At 35.8% G+C, this 18,592-nt stretch overlaps 3 protein-coding genes across 3 annotated transcripts; 1 reads left to right on the top strand and 2 right to left on the bottom strand.

Moving 5' to 3' along the window:
• Positions 1–24: 24 nt before the first annotated feature.
• On the bottom strand, positions 25–2,888 carry LOC105320260 (perlucin-like protein). The gene is made up of 5 exons (XM_011418124.4): positions 2,745–2,888; positions 1,975–2,075; positions 1,344–1,434; positions 452–680; positions 25–104 (listed from the first exon to the last, which is right to left on the bottom strand). Exons 1-5 carry the CDS (start codon positions 2,773–2,775, stop codon positions 89–91), a joined length of 468 nt encoding a protein of 155 aa, XP_011416426.1. The 5' UTR covers positions 2,776–2,888; the 3' UTR covers positions 25–88.
• A 292-nt stretch (positions 2,889–3,180) lies between these two features.
• On the top strand, positions 3,181–5,668 carry LOC105320259 (perlucin-like protein). Its single transcript, XM_011418123.4, has 5 exons — positions 3,181–3,331; positions 3,505–3,605; positions 4,897–4,987; positions 5,174–5,426; positions 5,572–5,668. The coding sequence occupies exons 1-5, from the start codon at positions 3,292–3,294 to the stop codon at positions 5,603–5,605; spliced, it is 519 nt and encodes a 172-aa protein (XP_011416425.3). The 5' UTR covers positions 3,181–3,291; the 3' UTR covers positions 5,606–5,668.
• Positions 5,669–9,260: 3,592 nt separating this feature from the next.
• LOC105320257 (uncharacterized) lies at positions 9,261–13,451 on the bottom strand. Its single transcript, XM_011418122.4, has 3 exons — positions 13,300–13,451; positions 10,962–11,331; positions 9,261–9,863 (listed from the first exon to the last, which is right to left on the bottom strand). Exons 1-3 carry the CDS (start codon positions 13,373–13,375, stop codon positions 9,407–9,409), a joined length of 903 nt encoding a protein of 300 aa, XP_011416424.3. The 5' UTR covers positions 13,376–13,451; the 3' UTR covers positions 9,261–9,406.
• Positions 13,452–18,592: the final 5,141 nt, after the last annotated feature.

The following is an 18,592-nucleotide window of genomic DNA, read 5'->3' as shown; positions in this document are numbered from 1 at the left end:
CTCTTATGACAAACACCAACATGATTAAAATCTTATAGTTTTATTATATTAACAATTTTCTCAAATATATAAATTGTCTGTTCGGATTTCAGCTACTGGACACCCTGAAAAAAGTCAAAATGGAAATGTTAATTTTTTTTTTTATTTAACATATTAAACCTTGTACGATTTTGTTTAATTAAACGACAACTGCAAAAATAGTAAATTTTAAAAATTGCAACTTTTGCAAAATGCTTTGTTTAATGACGAATACAAATATTTGGAACAACTGCAATTGTGCAACATCATTTGTGTACATATAAACGATGTTTATGTCATTATATATCTTTAGGTACCACAGACTACGTGTAAGAATGTTCGAATTGAATATATCTTTGACAAAAAATAGATAACAAAGGCAATAATATTTGCCACAATAAAATAGAATTATAAAATTAGGTGTCCTGCTTACGCTGTTTCACATATGTAAGTGACATCTCGATGGTTGCATTCAACATCTACCCACTTTAGCCCATCGCCCACCCATTCCATCATCATACAGTTGAACGTGCCGTTGTTTGTTGGGCGCCCATCAGCCCAGTTTGTGTAGGGTCCAATTGCTGACCCTGTCTCCAACCATCTCCAAGAGCCCTCAATGGCGAAGTCAGTACCACCGATCCAGTAGCGGTATAGCCGATTACCTTAAATCAGATAATAAAAGAAGTTCTAATTGTTAGACAATCATGGCAGCAGTGAGCTGGATTGTCAACAAAATCATCAATTAAAGATTCCTTTTATTTTCAATATGATTATTTAATCCATAATGTGTCATTAAGAAAAGAAAAGTTGTCTTTATATATAGAGCTATTCTTGTTAAAGAGATTGTTTGAGTCTAAAATGGTAATCAAACCCTCTTAAGCAATAGGAAAAGCAGTTCAAAAACCAATACATATTTTTCTAATAAAATCTAACAAATTCGAAAAAATATTATTAACAATTTAATTTTTTCATATTCAGATATGTATGCTAAAGTCTGAATTATGTTTTTAAATTAATGAATCAATAATATTTGTTTAAGTTAATATCTGCTGTAGGTAAAGAGTATAATTTTTTTGATGACCACCAACAGAGTCTACGAAAACTAAGCAATTAAGAATTTGAATTATTCTACAGAACTTTTTACTAGTTGATACTGTTATTGTAATATGATAAAAATGCAGTTTCAAGAGAAATACAACATGAACTTTGTGTCTATACCGTTTCCAGTATCTGATAAACCTACATAAGGCCATTTGATTTCATTTGCTAGACTTTATTGATAAATTGATACATTTATACACAATACAAAGAAACAAACTACTCACTATGCATTACACTGAGAATCTGTCGGATAAAGTTGGCTTTTCCTGCATTGTCAACTGATGCTAAGTAGCTATGCCTATGCTTGCAGTCATTCTACAAAATTTTATAAGACAGTTATCAGTGATAGATCAATATAGTAAAAAACATATAAACTAAACAATACATATAGTACCTGTTCTAAAAAGCGATACAAAGTTATAATGTTCTAATTGAAATGATTTAAAACAAAATTAGAATTAAAAGTATGAAAAAAACAAGACATTTTTGCCACATAACATGGTTTATATTTCCTCATTCCCATACTCAAACAACAAACCAACGTGTACTGACAAAGTACATTCATTTAATTAGAATATGATACAAATATTTGTCTTATTAAAAAAATGAGTTCTTGGTCATATATTCAGATACGATCAATAGCTAAATTGCAACTTCATATGTATAAAAGGTCGTTTTGCAAGAAAAAAAAGTATTAAGTTTTGACCTAATGTGGAGAATCGATACATTAGATTTTCAAACTTACTTCTAAATTGCAATTTCTAAAACAATTACACTCATCATATTGAGTGTCATTGCACTATATTTTAAGCTTAATTTTCAAAATTCTAAAGCAATTATTACATGCATTTATACCTCAGCTCCAATAAAGTCCCTTCTATCATGTCCAAAGAACAGACACTCTCCGTCATACTCCGCCCAGTCCTGTGGACAGGAACAGAGAGTACAGGCGATGGCTGTAGAGAAAGAAAAGATGAACGCTATAATATGCAGAATTAAGTAATGACGAGGAGGTGCAAGTCATGGCTGTGTAGCAAAACAATATAAAAGGTAACATTGCAACAATAGTAGTTTTAGTATTAATGGATAAAAGACAATATAACTTTACGGCAAGCCAAAATGAAAGATCTACTATTCTAAAACACGTTAAGACAAGAGTCGAATTTGGTGGTTAATTCTATAACATGCAACATAGCATTATAAGACTAAAGTACACACACTAAGTATAGATGTATGTGCGATATAGTCGTTTTATAAGACTTTCTCGCAATTCACAATCAAGTGTGTACATGAATGTGCGATGTAAAACTTTCATTGTTATATTAGTGTAATGATTTTTATAGACAAGATGATTTAATGTAATGAATTTCGAAAGAACAAGCATGAAAATATAATTAAAAGAAAAGAACAATTGCATATGTGTTGCATACCAATAACAGAGAGAAGTTACATTACGTTACAAATATATCATGGACGGAAAATGATTCATAAACATAAGATTCCAAAACTATGTTGCAAATTAAGGTAATCGGAGAATATTGTGTGAACTAGTATTGTAGAGAATATTTTCATAAAAAAAAATCCTCGACTGTAGCAATGTTGAGAAACAAAAGCTTAAAACAAACCTGTACAAATAAGGACAAGATATCGAATCATGATTGACTTCGTTCACGAGTCATGTGACTATATTCTGCCCTAGATCAATGTCTTGATAATTTTCCAACGACGTCCAACAACCAGAGACCCCGAAAAATTGACCCCAATTATATAATCTTTTTGTTGTCATGTAGATTTCATATTACATGTAACACTGCCGATTCATATACTGGAACAAGTGAAGAACTTGGTCAATTTACTCATTCAACATTTAAATATTATTATCCATGTACTCTTTACAAATTTATATCTGAATTAATACAATAGGTTTTTCATCAATTCATTAACAAATATCAATTGTCGAATAAAAAGGTCAGATAAAAACTCTTTAACTAACAATTTTATAAAATCAAGATTGCAGATTTTATCTGCCTTTTTATCTCGTTTGGAAATATTCTGTAAGAGGTAAAAGCAGCACTTTATCAATTGGGTTATTGTAACTGTACTTTAAGGTGCATCTCATAAGACGACCAAATTAAGACCTAGGCCTCGTCTGATAACAAAACCGTGACAACAATGGCGACCGAAGTGCTAACAGGGTTTGTACTAGTCTATTGTGAGTACCTTGAAATGTTTCTTGATATACCGTTAACTCAAAGCAAATTGATCCAATTAACAGAGTTGAGAGGAGTTGCAAAAGCAATACCAAAGAAAAAAGCGATTTTGTTTTATTTAATGGCGATATAATGACTACAGACACTTTGCTATCTTGTTTCTGTTTTACACTAGGTGTCGTCTTTGCTTTCGCTGCCTGTCCAATAGACTGGTCAGAATTTCAGGGAGAATGTTTACATTTCAGCAGAGCCAGTAGAGGCTGGATAGATGCCGCGGTAAGTTAGGACCATGCACAAATAATAAAACTTAATCAAAGGACTTAGGACATAAAAAGTTAAATAGTACGTGCAGCTGTATACCTCACCTAAGGTAAAAACACGTGAGCTATTCTGGTCATTTTTTTTAATCCTGCGTCCGTTTGTCTGTCTGTTCGTCTGTCTGTCTGTAAACTGTTTTTCGACTTTTTCTGCAAAACGTTGCTTTCAATCTTAACCAAATTGTGCCCAAGATGAAGAGGAGTTTGTTAATTAGGAAGGCATTTTTACATAAGAAAAAATAAATGATTCTTGCTAAATGATAAAAGAAATGTTATAATACATGCTTTTACTAAAACAAGACTATCTTGACATAACATTGATATTCACTTGCTTAGAACGTGAATAATTATGGGCTCAAATTAAAGTTTGATGTAAATTTATAGATGTTTAAGATGTTCTTTAAAACTTAAAAACTGTAATACTTACTATGAGATATGACTTCGAAATCTTCCTGCTCAAAAGTGGTTCAATGTTCAACATATCTTTTTATATCTTTATTCAACTACATTGTCAAGATATTTTGTATATGATTCCATAAATCTGATTTCATTATGGCTTTTGTTGCTCAGGTGATCGATGTGACCCTTGGGCTTTTATTTCATTAATGCCTTGCATTCATATTCTGCTTGGTCGTCTTTCTGAACAACGTAATAATACATAGTCAAGCTATACAGCTCCTTTTCGGAAACCAATGGCATTTAAAACTCGAATAAAATTCAAAGCACAAATGCCACACAATTCGTATTCAATGCCTTAAAATTTCCGTTGATTTTATTGTAATTTTTCATTGACAAATTGATTCGTGAAATTCACTTTCCATCTCTCATTTAAACGAAATCAAACTCGATCTTGACATGCCTTACAACATGCAATAAATGTTGTCCACGAAAAGATGCACTGTTCCAGCTAACTCAAAATTACATGTATTTGTGTAAGACGTGTAGTGTTTATTGAAAGTGATTTTTTTTTATTTATTGAACAAATATATATTATTTTGTCATATTGACTACTGTATATAGGGTTATTTTCCCTCCGTGTTGTTTTCGCCCTTATACATCTGGAAACTATTTCGCCCCGTCTTAAATTCCGAATCGCCCAGTCATACTTGTGTACTTAAGCAATAGCTCGGAATATTGGAATTTGCCCAGTCTTAAATTTGCCCGCTGACAACGAAAATACAATGGGGTGCATATTTCCCTGTATACATTATATCCATGAGTATTTTTTCCGGTTTTTTTTTGTATGACAGAGGGATTGCAGGAGTAAAGGTGGCTATCTGATGACAGATGACAACGAGGATAAACACAACTTTGTAACACAGATCCTCAGTGTTCTTCACGGTATATACGTCAGAGAGAGAGAGAAAGAGAGAGAGAGAGAGAGAGAGAGAGAGAGAGAGAGAGAGAGAGATTTAAATGATGTGAATGTCGTAAATCTTTCTTTTGTACTTTTGATTATGAATACCATTGACGAAGGCAATCCTTCGCAATTTATAGATCTATATCAACAGTTCGTGTCATTTACAGAGTTTAGGGAGTCAGGCTTTTGGGTTGGGGCAGAGGACAATGTGTTCGAGGGTCAGTGGCGATGGTTAGAGACAGGCACCGCTCTCGGTCCCTACACAAAATGGGCGTCAGGATATCCAACTAAAAACGAGACCACAAACTGCCTCGTTATGAAGTTTGAGGGTACCACTCTATTTTGGATGGATGATAATTGTGTTCCATGGGCCCACGGCAAGGAAAGGGGAGGATCTCACTTTTACATTTGCGAAAAACCGTAGGTTTTTAGTTTTTTATGTTTGTATTTCAACGTAAAGCGATTCAAACAATGAACTTAAAAAATATTAATTCTATGATTATAGTTATTTTTAATTAAATGAAAATTGCATGTTTTACTCTTCTTTTAAACATTATTTTTACAGAGAAAATGCGGACGGAACCGGTGTGATAGGTTAGAAATATTGGGCTCAGAAAGAGAACAAGAGGGAATGAACAGTAAATAAAGATGAAAACTAATAAGTGTTTAGATTTGGGTTGTACAGCCGAGAGGCACGTTTGCTGTTGTGACAAAAATGACCCTGTAGGATTATGACAAGGGGTTCAAATTTAACTTGGAGTCATTACTGTGGACTCCTTTTTAAATGCGAGGAAATAATTTCCGCGGTAATCGCAAGGAGCAACCCTCGGGGATTTTGAAAGTCTCGTTTATCGGACAGTTTTAAATTACATATATATGAACTATTATAATCACAAAAAACTGGTGATCGCGATTTAATGTTTTTACGATTTGATACACAATAGTGGAATTGCTTAAAATGAGAAATTTACAGTAATTGCATCTTTTGTAAAGTTTCCTCTCGACCATTTTGTAAATTTTAAGACCCGTCATATTGACAAAAGACCCCCTGAGAAATTTTATACCTAACTAACATATTATCATTCATTTTAGAAGAAAATATTAAGTATAAATTGTCTCGCATCAAATAGTGGAATTGCTTAAAAAAAGAAAATTACAGTTACTGCATCTTTTGTAAAGTTCCCCCTAGACCATTTTGTAATTTTAAGACCCATTATTGATAAACGACTCCCCGAGAAATTTTATACCTAACTGACATATTAGTATTCATTTTAGAAGAAAAATATTGAAGTATAAATTGTCTCGCATCACCAGCATCGTCGGTTCCGATTAAGGCTGGTTTGACAGCGAACTGAAGTTAGAGCTTTGTTTGAAATTAAAGATTAAATAGATGTTAAACTATAGTCTCAATTTCTTGTACGTTACGTGTTTTTTTAAAATACAATACGTTTCTCTGTTAGAACATTTCGCTTCCCTGTACATATAAGTTGTGTTTTTCATTCGGTATGCTGTGTTTATACAGATTACAGATTATGTCGATTTTGTGAAATTAAAATGGGGAAAATTCGTCATTTCATGCAAGATAAACATGAGCAGAAAAACGCAAATGTATAATTAGTCGGCTGGTTTTAATAAACAGAAAACGGGAGTTTTGCTTTGCAACGGGGTAAAAGCTGAAATATGCATTTACATTTTGTACTTATATCCATAGGCGCCTGACATATATTTTTCTCATAATCAAAAATGTATACCCTCTACCTAATATTCCACAGGGTAGACATGCATCACCGCCAACTTAGATATATTTAAAACTGTCATATCGGCTTGAATCATCGGTAAAAATGTTTGGCGATGATGACCTCTCTGACTTCGGAGTTCATATCGGTCTTTCAACATTAAAACACTTTTAATCGCCGTTGTACAAAGTCACTATTTAATTTCAATCAAGACAACATTTTGCTCATCTCAATTTAATCACCAATTAACAAACAATGTTTCTCCATAGTATAAAGTCAAAACCATTGCCGACTAATGCTGCGCATGCGTGTGTTTGTGTTGAGTACTGGTGGGAAGTGTACTAGGAGGGAAATTTTCGTCGACGTCTGCTTTGCATGTACCATAGACGGAAGTGTAAGTAGGGACATTGATGTTCGGTTTACACTTTAGGCCGCTGGCGCATGCGCACTCGGATTCTGACTGTACGGTGATGCAATGGTGGGTTTCTGTTGGTATCCGTTTACAGTAAACATAAGATGCTAGGAATTGGTCTCGAACGCAGCAAAACCCTGAATCGCATGTACCATATCGGTCACTCATATCACATCGAATATTGTCCTGAAAGAAATTTGTCCTAAACTTGCATGTGCATTTATTGATATTCTTGTAGAATAAAAAGAAATGCTAAAACTTGCAATATCTAAATTTTTTTTATTTTAAATATTTTATAGATATTTATATATTCTTTTACATTATTTGGGAGTTTTTCTAATATAACATGAAATCAGTACTGTTACAATTGTCAAGGGGCAAGGTCATATTATTGTAAGAGTGATAAAGGCAGGTCAATCATACGCGGCGAATGACGTACATCTATAGGTCAGCTAATTTGTGGTATAAATAGGTTGTAAATATGATTAAACTTTCATTATACATAAAATAAGACCTGGTACGATTGTTTTCATTGTGTACATCATAGCACAACATTTTGAAAATAATTGAAAGCATTGTTCCATAAAAAACATTTCAATAATATTAAGTAATTGATCGTTACACTACCTGTAATTTCAATCAAAGCACTAATATTGATTTTAGAATTTGAGAAAACGTCGTATACAATACTTACCTGGGCCTGTATACCTACAAAGAGCAAAATTCCAACGAAATTAAAGACTGTTTTAGCGGCCATTGTTCATACAGGGATTGGACACAAAAGCGCCATCTGTCGATTCTCTTGGCATACTGGCGGCTATATCGTTATCTTACAATTGCAGCTAGTATTTCAAATTATTCAAAGTCGTGAATTATAATTTTGTTCGACATTTTTCTAATAAAAGTAATCTATTAATTTACATATTTTCTCATCTAATGTCATTCGTGCTTGACCGTTTTTGAATGATGGAGGAGGTGAAATTGTTTCTTACATTTTTGTTTATCTCAACAACTTGCCCCTAGGTTGAAAATATTTAATAGACTACTAGTAAATGAATGGGATTAGGAAAACTTCTTTTAAGTTACGAGATCATCGATATCTGACTCCCTTGATTGTTGCCCTTAAACTAATATACATACAAAATATAAATCACCAGGGTATGTAAAGCACCCTTACCAATCACTAACACATTGCATAATGCCTTTTCGTGTGTGGTTTTGAAGACCGCTGTTTCTTTTTTCTTAAAACAGCGATGCATTGCTCAATGCCCTGTCGGGGCTTTTACCCGACAAATTATTCCTATACGTACTCAGAGCAGTAAGTTACTGATATGTCACTTGCCATGATCTTATTTTCAAATTGATTGATTTCTTTGTTTCTATTATCAAATTTGTAAAGCTTCCAAAATGTAGTCGAAGTAGAGAGAGACTTTACACATTTGAGTTTTGATTACTTACTTTTTCTTTAAAGATTATTAAAATAAATGTTTATGGCAGTAGGAAACATAGCTATTATCGATACAAGCCCTTATCATACATGTATTTAAGATATCTAATAAATCACACTATGTATGCAATAAGCTATATGTGCATTCAATGTATTAAAAAAAACAAGAAAACACACAAAAATCACGTAAAGGTTAATGATCTTGCTATCTCGAAGCATATCTGATTTCCAATGACTTTTGAGGTAGTTGATCATTTAAAGGTATATAATTATTTATTGAAATTGATTTTTAGGAGAAAATTCAATTCGCTGCATTCCCTTCAAATGCGCAGTGAAAAATTTAAACTCGTCTCGTACTTTTCTTCTTTTATGATAAATGAATTGCTGCAATTTTTTTTCAAGACTTGCACAGTAATTAGAAATATTCTGTCCGTGTCCAATGTAAACATCCAGACCATAGTTGTATGTTGTTTTTTTTAATACGGAAACAATTTGTATTAAAATTAGAAAGTGTTTTTGCCCCTTGCCGTTTTAGATAATAGAGTATTGATCCTAAAGATCGAAAAGGCACTTAGTATTGTGAAAAAAAGCCTCTACGATTACGTGGTATAACTTAAAGAATCAAAAGTAATTAAACAGTATATATGAGACAACTAAAATTGAATTCACAATTTTTATTAGATTTTAGAGTAATGGTAAAAATAAACACTAAAATGGGTTTATAATACGTGTCCATTGTCCGTGTATAAAATCGTACCGATTGCCAAAGATTGTTTATCTACCGGTTCAATGTGAATACTACAGTTTATTTTCCAATCACGCTGGATGATCCGTGACCCCCTCCGAGTCTAGAGTACACATAGAGAGCGGGGTAGTGTCCCTCGGGTAAGGTGTAGTAGCTCTGACCGTCAGCACTCCAGCAGATGGCTTCTCCAAGACCAGTGGGATGGTAGGGTACTTCCACAGGGGGTTTTGTGAGAGACGTCAAGACGTCGCCGTTTTCGATTTTCCAGTAAAAGATGTTGGACTTGGATTTGATGAGGAGTTCAGTACCGTCCCTTGAGACGTCCCCAGACACGGGGTCGTGGTGGTGGGTGTGGATCGGCAGAAACTGGGTCGTTTCGATATTGGCGGGGGTGGATGATCCCCAGGCGCTAGCAGGGAGGTGGGAGACCATCCCACGCCCGCTGTAGATGACCCCGATCAGATAAACCTCTCCGTTTGGATCAACCATTAACGTTTGGGACTCGTCCTCAGACCAACTGAATATGAAAACAAATCCTTTTAACCACTTATCAAATGAATATTGTTTCCTAAATTCATAGAAAAAATTCGAAAAATCTTTTTTGCTAAAGTAACTGACGCTTGTTTTAGATTGTTTAAAGCTTTTTCGCGTATACGGTCCCTCAATATATGCATATCAGTGGCAGAAGTTATCATTTGTTTAGTAAAATCATAAAGCAAAGGTAAAGGAAGAGGTTTATAGTCTTTCTGGTAAAGTAAATTGCCTCGCACGACTACAATTCATAACAACCTACATACTAGCAGAGCTGCCAAATTATGATGCTAATGTTTTGGTTTTTTTTTTTTTTATTCAGATAGTCTCGTGTACCGGGTACCCATATTAACCTCTGGGTGGTGAGAGTCAGAGTGCACAAGCACAAGTAGAGTAAAATCACCCTCATAATCTTGCCCAAGGTTACAATGTTACATGTACAGCGAGAGCGACAGACAGAACTCGAAACAGGGGCCACCGTTTCAAAATCAGTCGCCGTCATCAAATGCGTTAAAGGAGCATGGTCACGATTTTGGTCAAAAATTATTTTTTCAATTTTCAAGTTTAGAATGCTTCAGTAAGGCATTTTTAATTGGCAACCAAAATTTTAGTGTCATTTGTTGAGATATAAGCGAGTTACAGAGCTTACAATTCCTCGCTATGTGTACAAAGCTTTTGTTTAGATTTAGAACGTTGAAGTGAAAATTCCAGTTTTAGACCAAAAATGAATGTGTTAATCGTTAGGAACTGTTCATTTATGCTTAAAATGAATAAGAGTATAGACAAATCATCTTGAAAAAGATGTTGTACTGGTATATTGAACCTATGTAAACAAAACCAGGGCACGAGCCTTGTTTACATGACGAACTATGTGAGCCTTGTATCTTGCTTAAAACTCATCGACGGGCACCCAAATTTCATTTGATGATTAGAAATGCATTCATTAAGCATTGTAAATAATAAAAACAGAAAAAAAAAATATGACCAAAATCGTGACCATGCCCCTTTAACAGCTACTTGAATAAAATATTGCTGATCGATACATGTACATGTACCTATTAACAAAAAACCCCAAAATAATTACGTGTATGTTGCCGTTGAATCGATGGCCAGTGTTAGGCTGGGGCTGAGTGTGGCTGGTTCCTGTACTCTGTAGATGGTGTTGGCCGAGGAGCCGCCCCTATAGCCGGAGTCAGCGATGTATATGCAGCTATTCTCGCCACACGGACCCACCGCTATATCCTCCCAGTCGTGGTTGGTCGCCATGGCAATCTCCATTGTAGAAATTACCTCCCCTGTCGTGGCGTTAATGGCGTATATGTAAGGCCCGCCGGCGCCATCATTGTGAGTGTATATGACGTCTTTGAATTTCTGGCTTGCTGCCAAACCGGAAGCGTCGGTGAGTTGAGGTTCGTGGACATTGGCGACAAGCTTTCCAGCAGAAAAGGCAGGCACTGCAAAATGGGATTGTTTGAATTTACAGCGTCATGTTAAATATATTAATATAACAAGTTGCTGTCCTTTAAAAAAGGACTACAATACGTGGACAATTTGCATGTGTTTCAAACGAAAACGTGAAAGCCTTAAGATTATCAGAGATTCCACCGACTCTAGCCCTCTGCCTTTAACCACTAAATTTGTACGTTGTTTTACGTATACATGTATGTATAGCCCTGACTTTTTATCTCAGAATTTTAAGGGTTCATACTTCTAAAATAATTATGATCTATCTATGATTGAAGTTTGCATGTACAGTATCAGGCATTCGGTGAATTCTACTATTTGCGCACACATTACGATTCGCACTACTTTGTTAACTATGCAGTGACAGCTTTGTGTAAATTAAAAATTTCATATTTTGATGCATTTTTCTTGAGATTTAAACTTTTACACAATGACATAATTATTCAATAATACTTAAATGCTTAACAAAAATTTAATCGGGAAGTTCTCTAGCCTCGCCTACTATAAAAGTAAAGTTAAGTTACATGTGTATTCGGAAAACAACAAAACATTGCAAATTATGCTATTTGATGCATGTTGTAGTTTCGGCATAACATTAACTTATCTCATAATACTGATAATTCATATCACATGCCAATCATTTCTTTAAAAGGAATACTTTGTTTCTGTACTGTTTACCGACAACTTTACAATTACAGCGCCTTTGAACTTATGTGTGCATATGGCACGGAATCCCGGACCCGATTCAGATAAACGTGTGCTAGCCTGGTTCCCTGAGCTACCCACTACGCACAGGAACCAGGTTAGCTCATGCGCAGGCTGAATTTTCCCCATAGCATCCGGTTTAACCTCGCTTATATATTTTCTGCGTGGACCTCAGGGTCCACGCAATAAGTCAAGTTTTATTTCCCAAGATATTCGATCAGACAGTCATTTTAGAAAATAGTGGGACTGAGCCTTCAATACCGTTCTAGGGAATTGGTACTTGATTTATTGTTAAAGTACATTTGTCATGCAAATGATCATTATGTTAACTGATGTCTACAAGAAAGAGACAATCTTTGTGTGACCCTTTTAGCTGATAAATATTGGTCTGTAGAGTATAAACTGTATCTATCTTGACTGACTACTCAAACAGTACCTCAACCAAATATTCAACGTTTAAGGTACCTCACTACACCTACACTTATACTTTTTAAGACACTACGTCACAAGATGGCGATTTAAATGTTTTGTTAAACTATTTTAATCGTTCAATTCGGCTGTATATCGTCGTAGCTCAGTGGTTAAAGTATTGGGCTTCTGAACCGCAGATCATATGTTCGAATCCACCTGGAGCTTTTGTTCATTTTAACTTATTAAACTTTTGAAAATGTAATTTTTCAGCTTTTTGCACATTGTTTGCATATTAGACTTGAATACTTCTTATTCATCATGATATCTATCATAATCAAGTAATTTTCTGCTGATTTGAGAAAATATTTCCCGGTGTAGTGAGCCGCCTTGGGGCAATATTCTGATCTATTGAGTGCCGTTTGATAACCAAGACAAACAGGAAATTTTCGAAATACTCGTTACATATTTATGTCTGATTATGCATGAATTTACCGAAGAAAGTGATTTAAAACGCTAGAAAAAAAGGGGGTTATGATAAGATTCCAGAGTTCTGTTCATTGACATTTTTACCAATTTGAAGTACTTTCATGTTGCACTTGATTTCGATATCTTCAATACTTTACTAGTTCCTATTTTTATACGTATAGTTTCCTGTATAAATCATACAGGTTACACAATAGTTAGTTAAACAACATTTTCTTTTAAAACAATATCCAATATATTTTTAATAGTTGATATATGTGTATTTTTGCCTGTGGTCAGTTAATCCCACGGACAACAGCTAGAAATAAATTAAAAGTTTATGCAAGCTTTTATATTCCATTTTAAGGGGCTCCTTTTACCTTCTAAATTGGCCTGTCGTCGCACTGCCAACGTTGCAGTCAAACTCAGCAGAAGACACAGAAACACGGCGGCCATGTTGGTTGTTCGTCTGAGATAACAAGATCCCTTTACCGGAGTGTAACCTGGGCCTGCGCAATGTAACCTTGAGATCCATTCTTGTATAGATAATATATGTTTAAAATAACAGACATGTAGTGAATTTGTAGGAAGACATGACTTGTGGAGTTTTTTAAAGACAATTTTAACTTTATTAAGCCCTGAATTTCTCCGTTCTCGGTCATATACTAATAAGCTCATTTTTTCCAAAATGGTCGTTACATAGTTGTTGGTTTTAGATGGTGTGCATACATGTATATATTGGAACTTTCTTTTTACGAAGCCACACACATATTAATGTTTTTTTTCGGGTGTACAATTTATATTTATTCATTAAATTTTGTGTGGTTTTTCGGGTGTACAATTTGTTCATGCTTGTGGTTTTACTTCTGCACAGGCAGAAACACCATGGAGTTCAACACTTTAAAAATGTAAAGTGCAATACATTTTAAGGCCAAATAAATCAATGCAGTTAAGAGAAATTTTTTAAAAACAAACCTTTTACAAAAGGTCATAAGTCTTAGATTCAGGTCTGTAGCCCCCGGTCTGATTTTTTTTTTTTCATATGGACACAGGTGTTATGGTAGGTTAAGCCACGGATGCTAGCGGATTTTTAGCATATTACAAATAACGCCATTTCTAACTTTTCTAAACTTTTATCTGCGCATGCTCAATAAACAAATCAAGTCGTACATAGAATATTTCTTATAATATGACATCTCCCTTTTTTCAAAGGAATTGGAAATTAACTTTAACTACACAATAAATTTGATGTATTAATTATATTGTACACAAATAATGACAATTAACTGAAAAGCCAAAATGGCACATATTGGTTTGTAAATATATTGACAGTAGATTGTATCAAATGTCTAAATTACACTTCATCATTGTTAATATAATGGCTGATATGATATATATAATTTCTAATTAAAGACAACAGAGTATTCAAAGATTCAGTATCTGTTTTGGTTTAACAATCCTGCCTGATCTGGTAACATATTGCTTGTCATTTTGTACTGGTTTAGGGGAGGCAAGGTTGGGCTGGTCACCTAATGTGTTAGAGGTAGTAGACATGGGTTGGACAATGTCTGGGTCAAATGTCTCAGGCTTTGGTTCAGGTTGAGTAATAGGCTGTGGGGATATTATTGATAGGTTAGGGGTTTCAATATCACTTTCTGCCTTTTCCCTGGACCTAAAGATTTGTCTTCTATTTCTCCTATAGACAGAGCCATTATGTGTTTTAACAATATATGATCTATCATTGTGAGGTTCTAAGACAATTGCTGGGGTCCATGTCTTGGAATTTAGCTGAACTCTAACACTATCTCCCTTATCCAAAGGTGGTGATAATTTTGATCTCTTGTCATAATTTTGTTTTGATTTCATCTTATCACTTATCATGGAGTGTTTGACATCAAACTGGTCATGGACATGAGGTTTTAGCAAGGAGGGGTGTATAGGCAAGTCTGATCGTAACCTTCTAGACATAAGTAATTGAGATGGTGAAAGACCAATACTGAGGGGTGTTGAACGGTAAGCAAGGAGGGACATAAATATGTTGTGTCCATCTTTCTTAGACTTTATCAACAGACGTTTGGCAGTTTGGACAGTTCGTTCGGCGAGTCCATTAGACTGGGGATATCTGGGACTAGAAGTTCTGTGGTTAAAGTTCCACTGTAGAGCAAAATCCCTAAATTCATGACTAGAGTATTGTGGACCATTATCCGATACTACTTTCTCTGGAATACCATTTCTAGAGAATGATTCTTGTAATTTAGAGATAACACTCTGACTAGTTGTGTTTTGAAGTTTAAAGATTTCAAAATATCGACTGTAATAATCTACGACTACAAGAAAATCCTGATCTTCCCATGTGAAAAGATCAGTGGCAACAACTTGCCATGGGTATTCAGGTACTTCTGTCACGTTCAAAGGTTCCCTAGGTTTTGAGTTGCGGTGGGTAAGGCATGTAGTGCAAGTAAGAATCATATCACGTACTTGTTGTGATATACCAGGCCAAAACATAGAGTCTCGGGCCCGTCTAAGGGTTCTCTCTACCCCTGGGTGACCTGTGTGAAGTTTATGCAACATCTCATATTGCATTGACCTTGGAATGACAATTCTATTCCCTTTCATGACTAACTGATCTATAACAGACAATTCATCTCTAAAATTCCAGAAATCTCTTACAGAGAGTGGACACTGAGCCATGTGCTCTGGCCAACCATTAAGGATAGTACTCATTAAGGTAACTAACTGAGAATCTTGAACAGTTTCTGACCTGATTCTGTCAAGACATGTGTCACTCATGGGTATAGTGCTAGATATCATGTGAACTTGGGCTTCAAGATCATCAGAAATAGATGGACATGTATCAGGTAAGTATTTTCGAGACAAAGTGTCAGCTACTGGAATTTTCTTACCAGGAACATGTGTAAGGTGAATAGAATACCTTTGAAGTCGTAATATCATGCGCTGTAACCTAGCTGGCGCTGAGTGAATGGGTTTTTGCATAATCGATACCAAAGGCTTGTGATCAGTTTGAACTGTCACATCTCTACCATAAATGTACTGGTGAAAATAACTACACCCAAATACAATAGCATACATCTCTTTCTCTATCTGAGCATAATTTACTTCACTAGGAGTCAGTGCTTTTGATGCATAACAAACAGGTTTGCCATCCTGCAATAATGTAGCTCCTAGACCATACTTTGAAGCATCTACTTGCAACACTACGTCTTTACTGGGGTCAAAATATGAAAGAATAGGTCCTGGAGACCTTGTAAGAATGGACTTGACCTTGTTGAAGGCTTCATCTTGGGCTGCATCCCAAACAAATTCAGACTTAGACGATAATAGCATTCTCATGGGAGCAGTTACCTCTGACAAGCTTGGTGCAAATTTTGCTAAATAGGTAATCATACCTAAAACAGTCTCAAGCTCACTGCGATTCTTAGGGGGCTGCATCTCGCTGATGGCTTTGACCTTTTTGGGGTCAGGCTTAAGACCTTGACCTGATATTATGTGACCAAAATAGTCTACTTCTGTTTCACAAACAGCGAGTTTTTCAGGATTAAGCTTTATGCCTTTCTCTCTGCATCTTTGCAGAACTGCACGCAAGTTTGTATCATGTTCTGCTTTGGTCTTGCCATATACAAGAACATCGTCAACTATAGCAACTAAACCTGGTAAATCTTCAAAGCATTCATCAATTTTGCGTTGAAATTCATCTTGTGATGACTTCAGACCAAAGGGAAGTCTTAGAAATCTATACCTGCCATAAGGGGTATTGAAAGTAGTTAACATGCTAGACTCCTCTGTGAGTTTCAATGTCCAATAGCCACTACGAGCATCTAGTTTCGTAAAGTACTTTGCTTTAGAGAGCTGTGGAAGAACATCATTGAGAGTTCTCATGGGGTAGTGTGGGCGACGAATAGCCTTATTTAGATCTCGTGGGTCTAAACAAATTCTAAGTGTTCCGTTAGGTTTTTCAGCAATAACCAGGGAATTAACCCATTGGGTTGGTTCTTTGACCTTTGTAATTACCTTGACCTTTTCCATCCTATCCAATTCTACTTTAAGCTTTTTAGATATGACGTGCGGGACCCTACGGGGTGGGTGAATAACTGGTTGTATAGTTGGGTCAACTTCAATTTTAACTTCACCTGGGAACAGACCTATACCTGTAAATATATCTCGGTATTCGGCAAGTACTTGATCTTTATCAAGGGACTTGGAAGGTGGGGTCAGATTAACTGAGTCAACTAGTTTTACAAGTCCTAAGTTTAAACATGATGGTAACCCCAAGATAGGCGGAGCCTTTTTCCCCTGTGGATCAATGACATGAAAGTCTGTCTGTACCCTTTGACCCTTGCAATCAATATCTAGACTGCAAACACCTACTGACTTAAGTGGGGAACCCCCATACCCCAAGAGATTTTGAGCCGGACGGAGAGGGCATGACACTTGCATACGTCTATATACACTGATGGGGAGTACATTTACTTGTGAACCTGTGTCTAGTTTACAATTTACAGTGCTGTTTGACCCTGCATGCAATACATTCAATTCAGCAAATGCTTCACTATTTGTGACACTTGTAGATGATTTTGCAATACAATCAATAAAGAAACCATCATAATGATCATCTACATCATCATCTACATCAACATTTTCAAATGATTGACACACATCATCATATTCATCTACACCACTATATTCATGAATTTCACAAACACTTTTGCACACTTTTGAGAAATGATTCCATCGTCGGCATTTGGTACACTGCTTTCCTTTTGCGGGACATCGAACATCTTTGTGATGGTCGAAACCACAGTTCTGACACTTATCTTGATGCGCGTACGCGTTGTCTTGTCCCCGGTGATCGTCTCGTCCTCTATGAGAAGTTCCTCTCCTGCGCGACGGTACTGTAGATCTGTGAGCGCGAATGTTTCCTCGGCCACGTCCCCTGGAATAAGGTCTGCCACGAGTCACTGCATTGACATCCTTCGGTATAGTAGAATTATCTGTTCCAGGTGGCCCCATCGTCTTCAGCTGCTGCTGCGAGTATTCAAAATTCTGAGCAATTTGGATTGCCTTCTCCAGTGTGAGTTGTGCCCCTTCGTTGATCAATCTCTCTCTCACCTTAGCTGAGTTTGTGCCAAATACAAGGCGGTCTCTAATCATTTCATCTTCTGCTCTACCAAATGCACAGTCTTTAGCTAACAGACGCAAGCGGGTAATATATTGCTCCACTGGTCGTGCACCTTGTGTCTCGTTATTGAAAATATATCTCGAAAAGACTGGGTTATGCTTGGGCTGTACGTATTCTTGAAATTTCTTGAAATGTACTTCTAGCGATTTACCTTCATCTTCGCTGAGGGTCCAAGTATTGTAAACATCTCGGCCCTTTTCTCCTGCCCATAGAAGTAAATATCGAATCTTCTGCTTCTCCTCTTTTTCAGCGAGAGGTCCTTCAAAAATGAGTTCAACGTGTTGTCTGAATTTCTTCCACGCATCGAGTGGGTTTGATGCGTCCCATTGCATCTGCGGTTGCGGAATACCTGCTAGATCCATTCTGCGATTATTTTACTATGTAACTATAATTCTGACACCATGTTATGGTAGGTTAAGCCACGGATGCTAGCGGATTTTTAGCATATTACAAATAACGCCATTTCTAACTTTTCT

Source organism: Magallana gigas, chromosome 9 (assembly GCF_963853765.1).
Source record: "Magallana gigas chromosome 9, xbMagGiga1.1, whole genome shotgun sequence".
Lineage (NCBI taxonomy): Eukaryota > Metazoa > Mollusca > Bivalvia > Ostreida > Ostreidae > Magallana > Magallana gigas.
The sequence above is the reverse complement of the archived record's forward strand: the minus strand, read 5'-3'. Positions and strand labels throughout refer to the sequence as shown.

Excerpts from the sequence above, each read along its gene's own strand:
- LOC105320260 (XM_011418124.4), bottom strand. The coding sequence starts at position 2,775 with ATGATTCGATATCTTGTCCTTATTTGTACAG. Across the intron at positions 2,076-2,744 it reads TCTTGTCCTTATTTGTACAG|CCATCGCCTGTACTCTCTGT; the intron begins GTTTGTTTTAAG and ends CTTTCTCTACAG. Across the intron at positions 1,435-1,974 it reads GGGACTTTATTGGAGCTGAG|AATGACTGCAAGCATAGGCA; the intron begins GTATAAATGCAT and ends AAAATTTTGTAG.
- LOC105320257 (XM_011418122.4), bottom strand. The coding sequence starts at position 13,375 with ATGGCCGCCGTGTTTCTGTGTCTTCTGCTGAGTTTGACTGCAACGTTG. Across the intron at positions 11,332-13,299 it reads ACGACAGGCCAATTTAGAAG|TGCCTGCCTTTTCTGCTGGA; the intron begins GTAAAAGGAGCC and ends CCCATTTTGCAG. Across the intron at positions 9,864-10,961 it reads GATTCAACGGCAACATACAC|TTGGTCTGAGGACGAGTCCC; the intron begins GTAATTATTTTG and ends TTTCATATTCAG.
- LOC105320259 (XM_011418123.4), top strand. The coding sequence starts at position 3,292 with ATGGCGACCGAAGTGCTAACAGGGTTTGTACTAGTCTATT. Across the intron at positions 3,606-4,896 it reads GAGGCTGGATAGATGCCGCG|AGGGATTGCAGGAGTAAAGG; the intron begins GTAAGTTAGGAC and ends TTTGTATGACAG. Across the intron at positions 4,988-5,173 it reads GATCCTCAGTGTTCTTCACG|AGTTTAGGGAGTCAGGCTTT; the intron begins GTATATACGTCA and ends TGTCATTTACAG.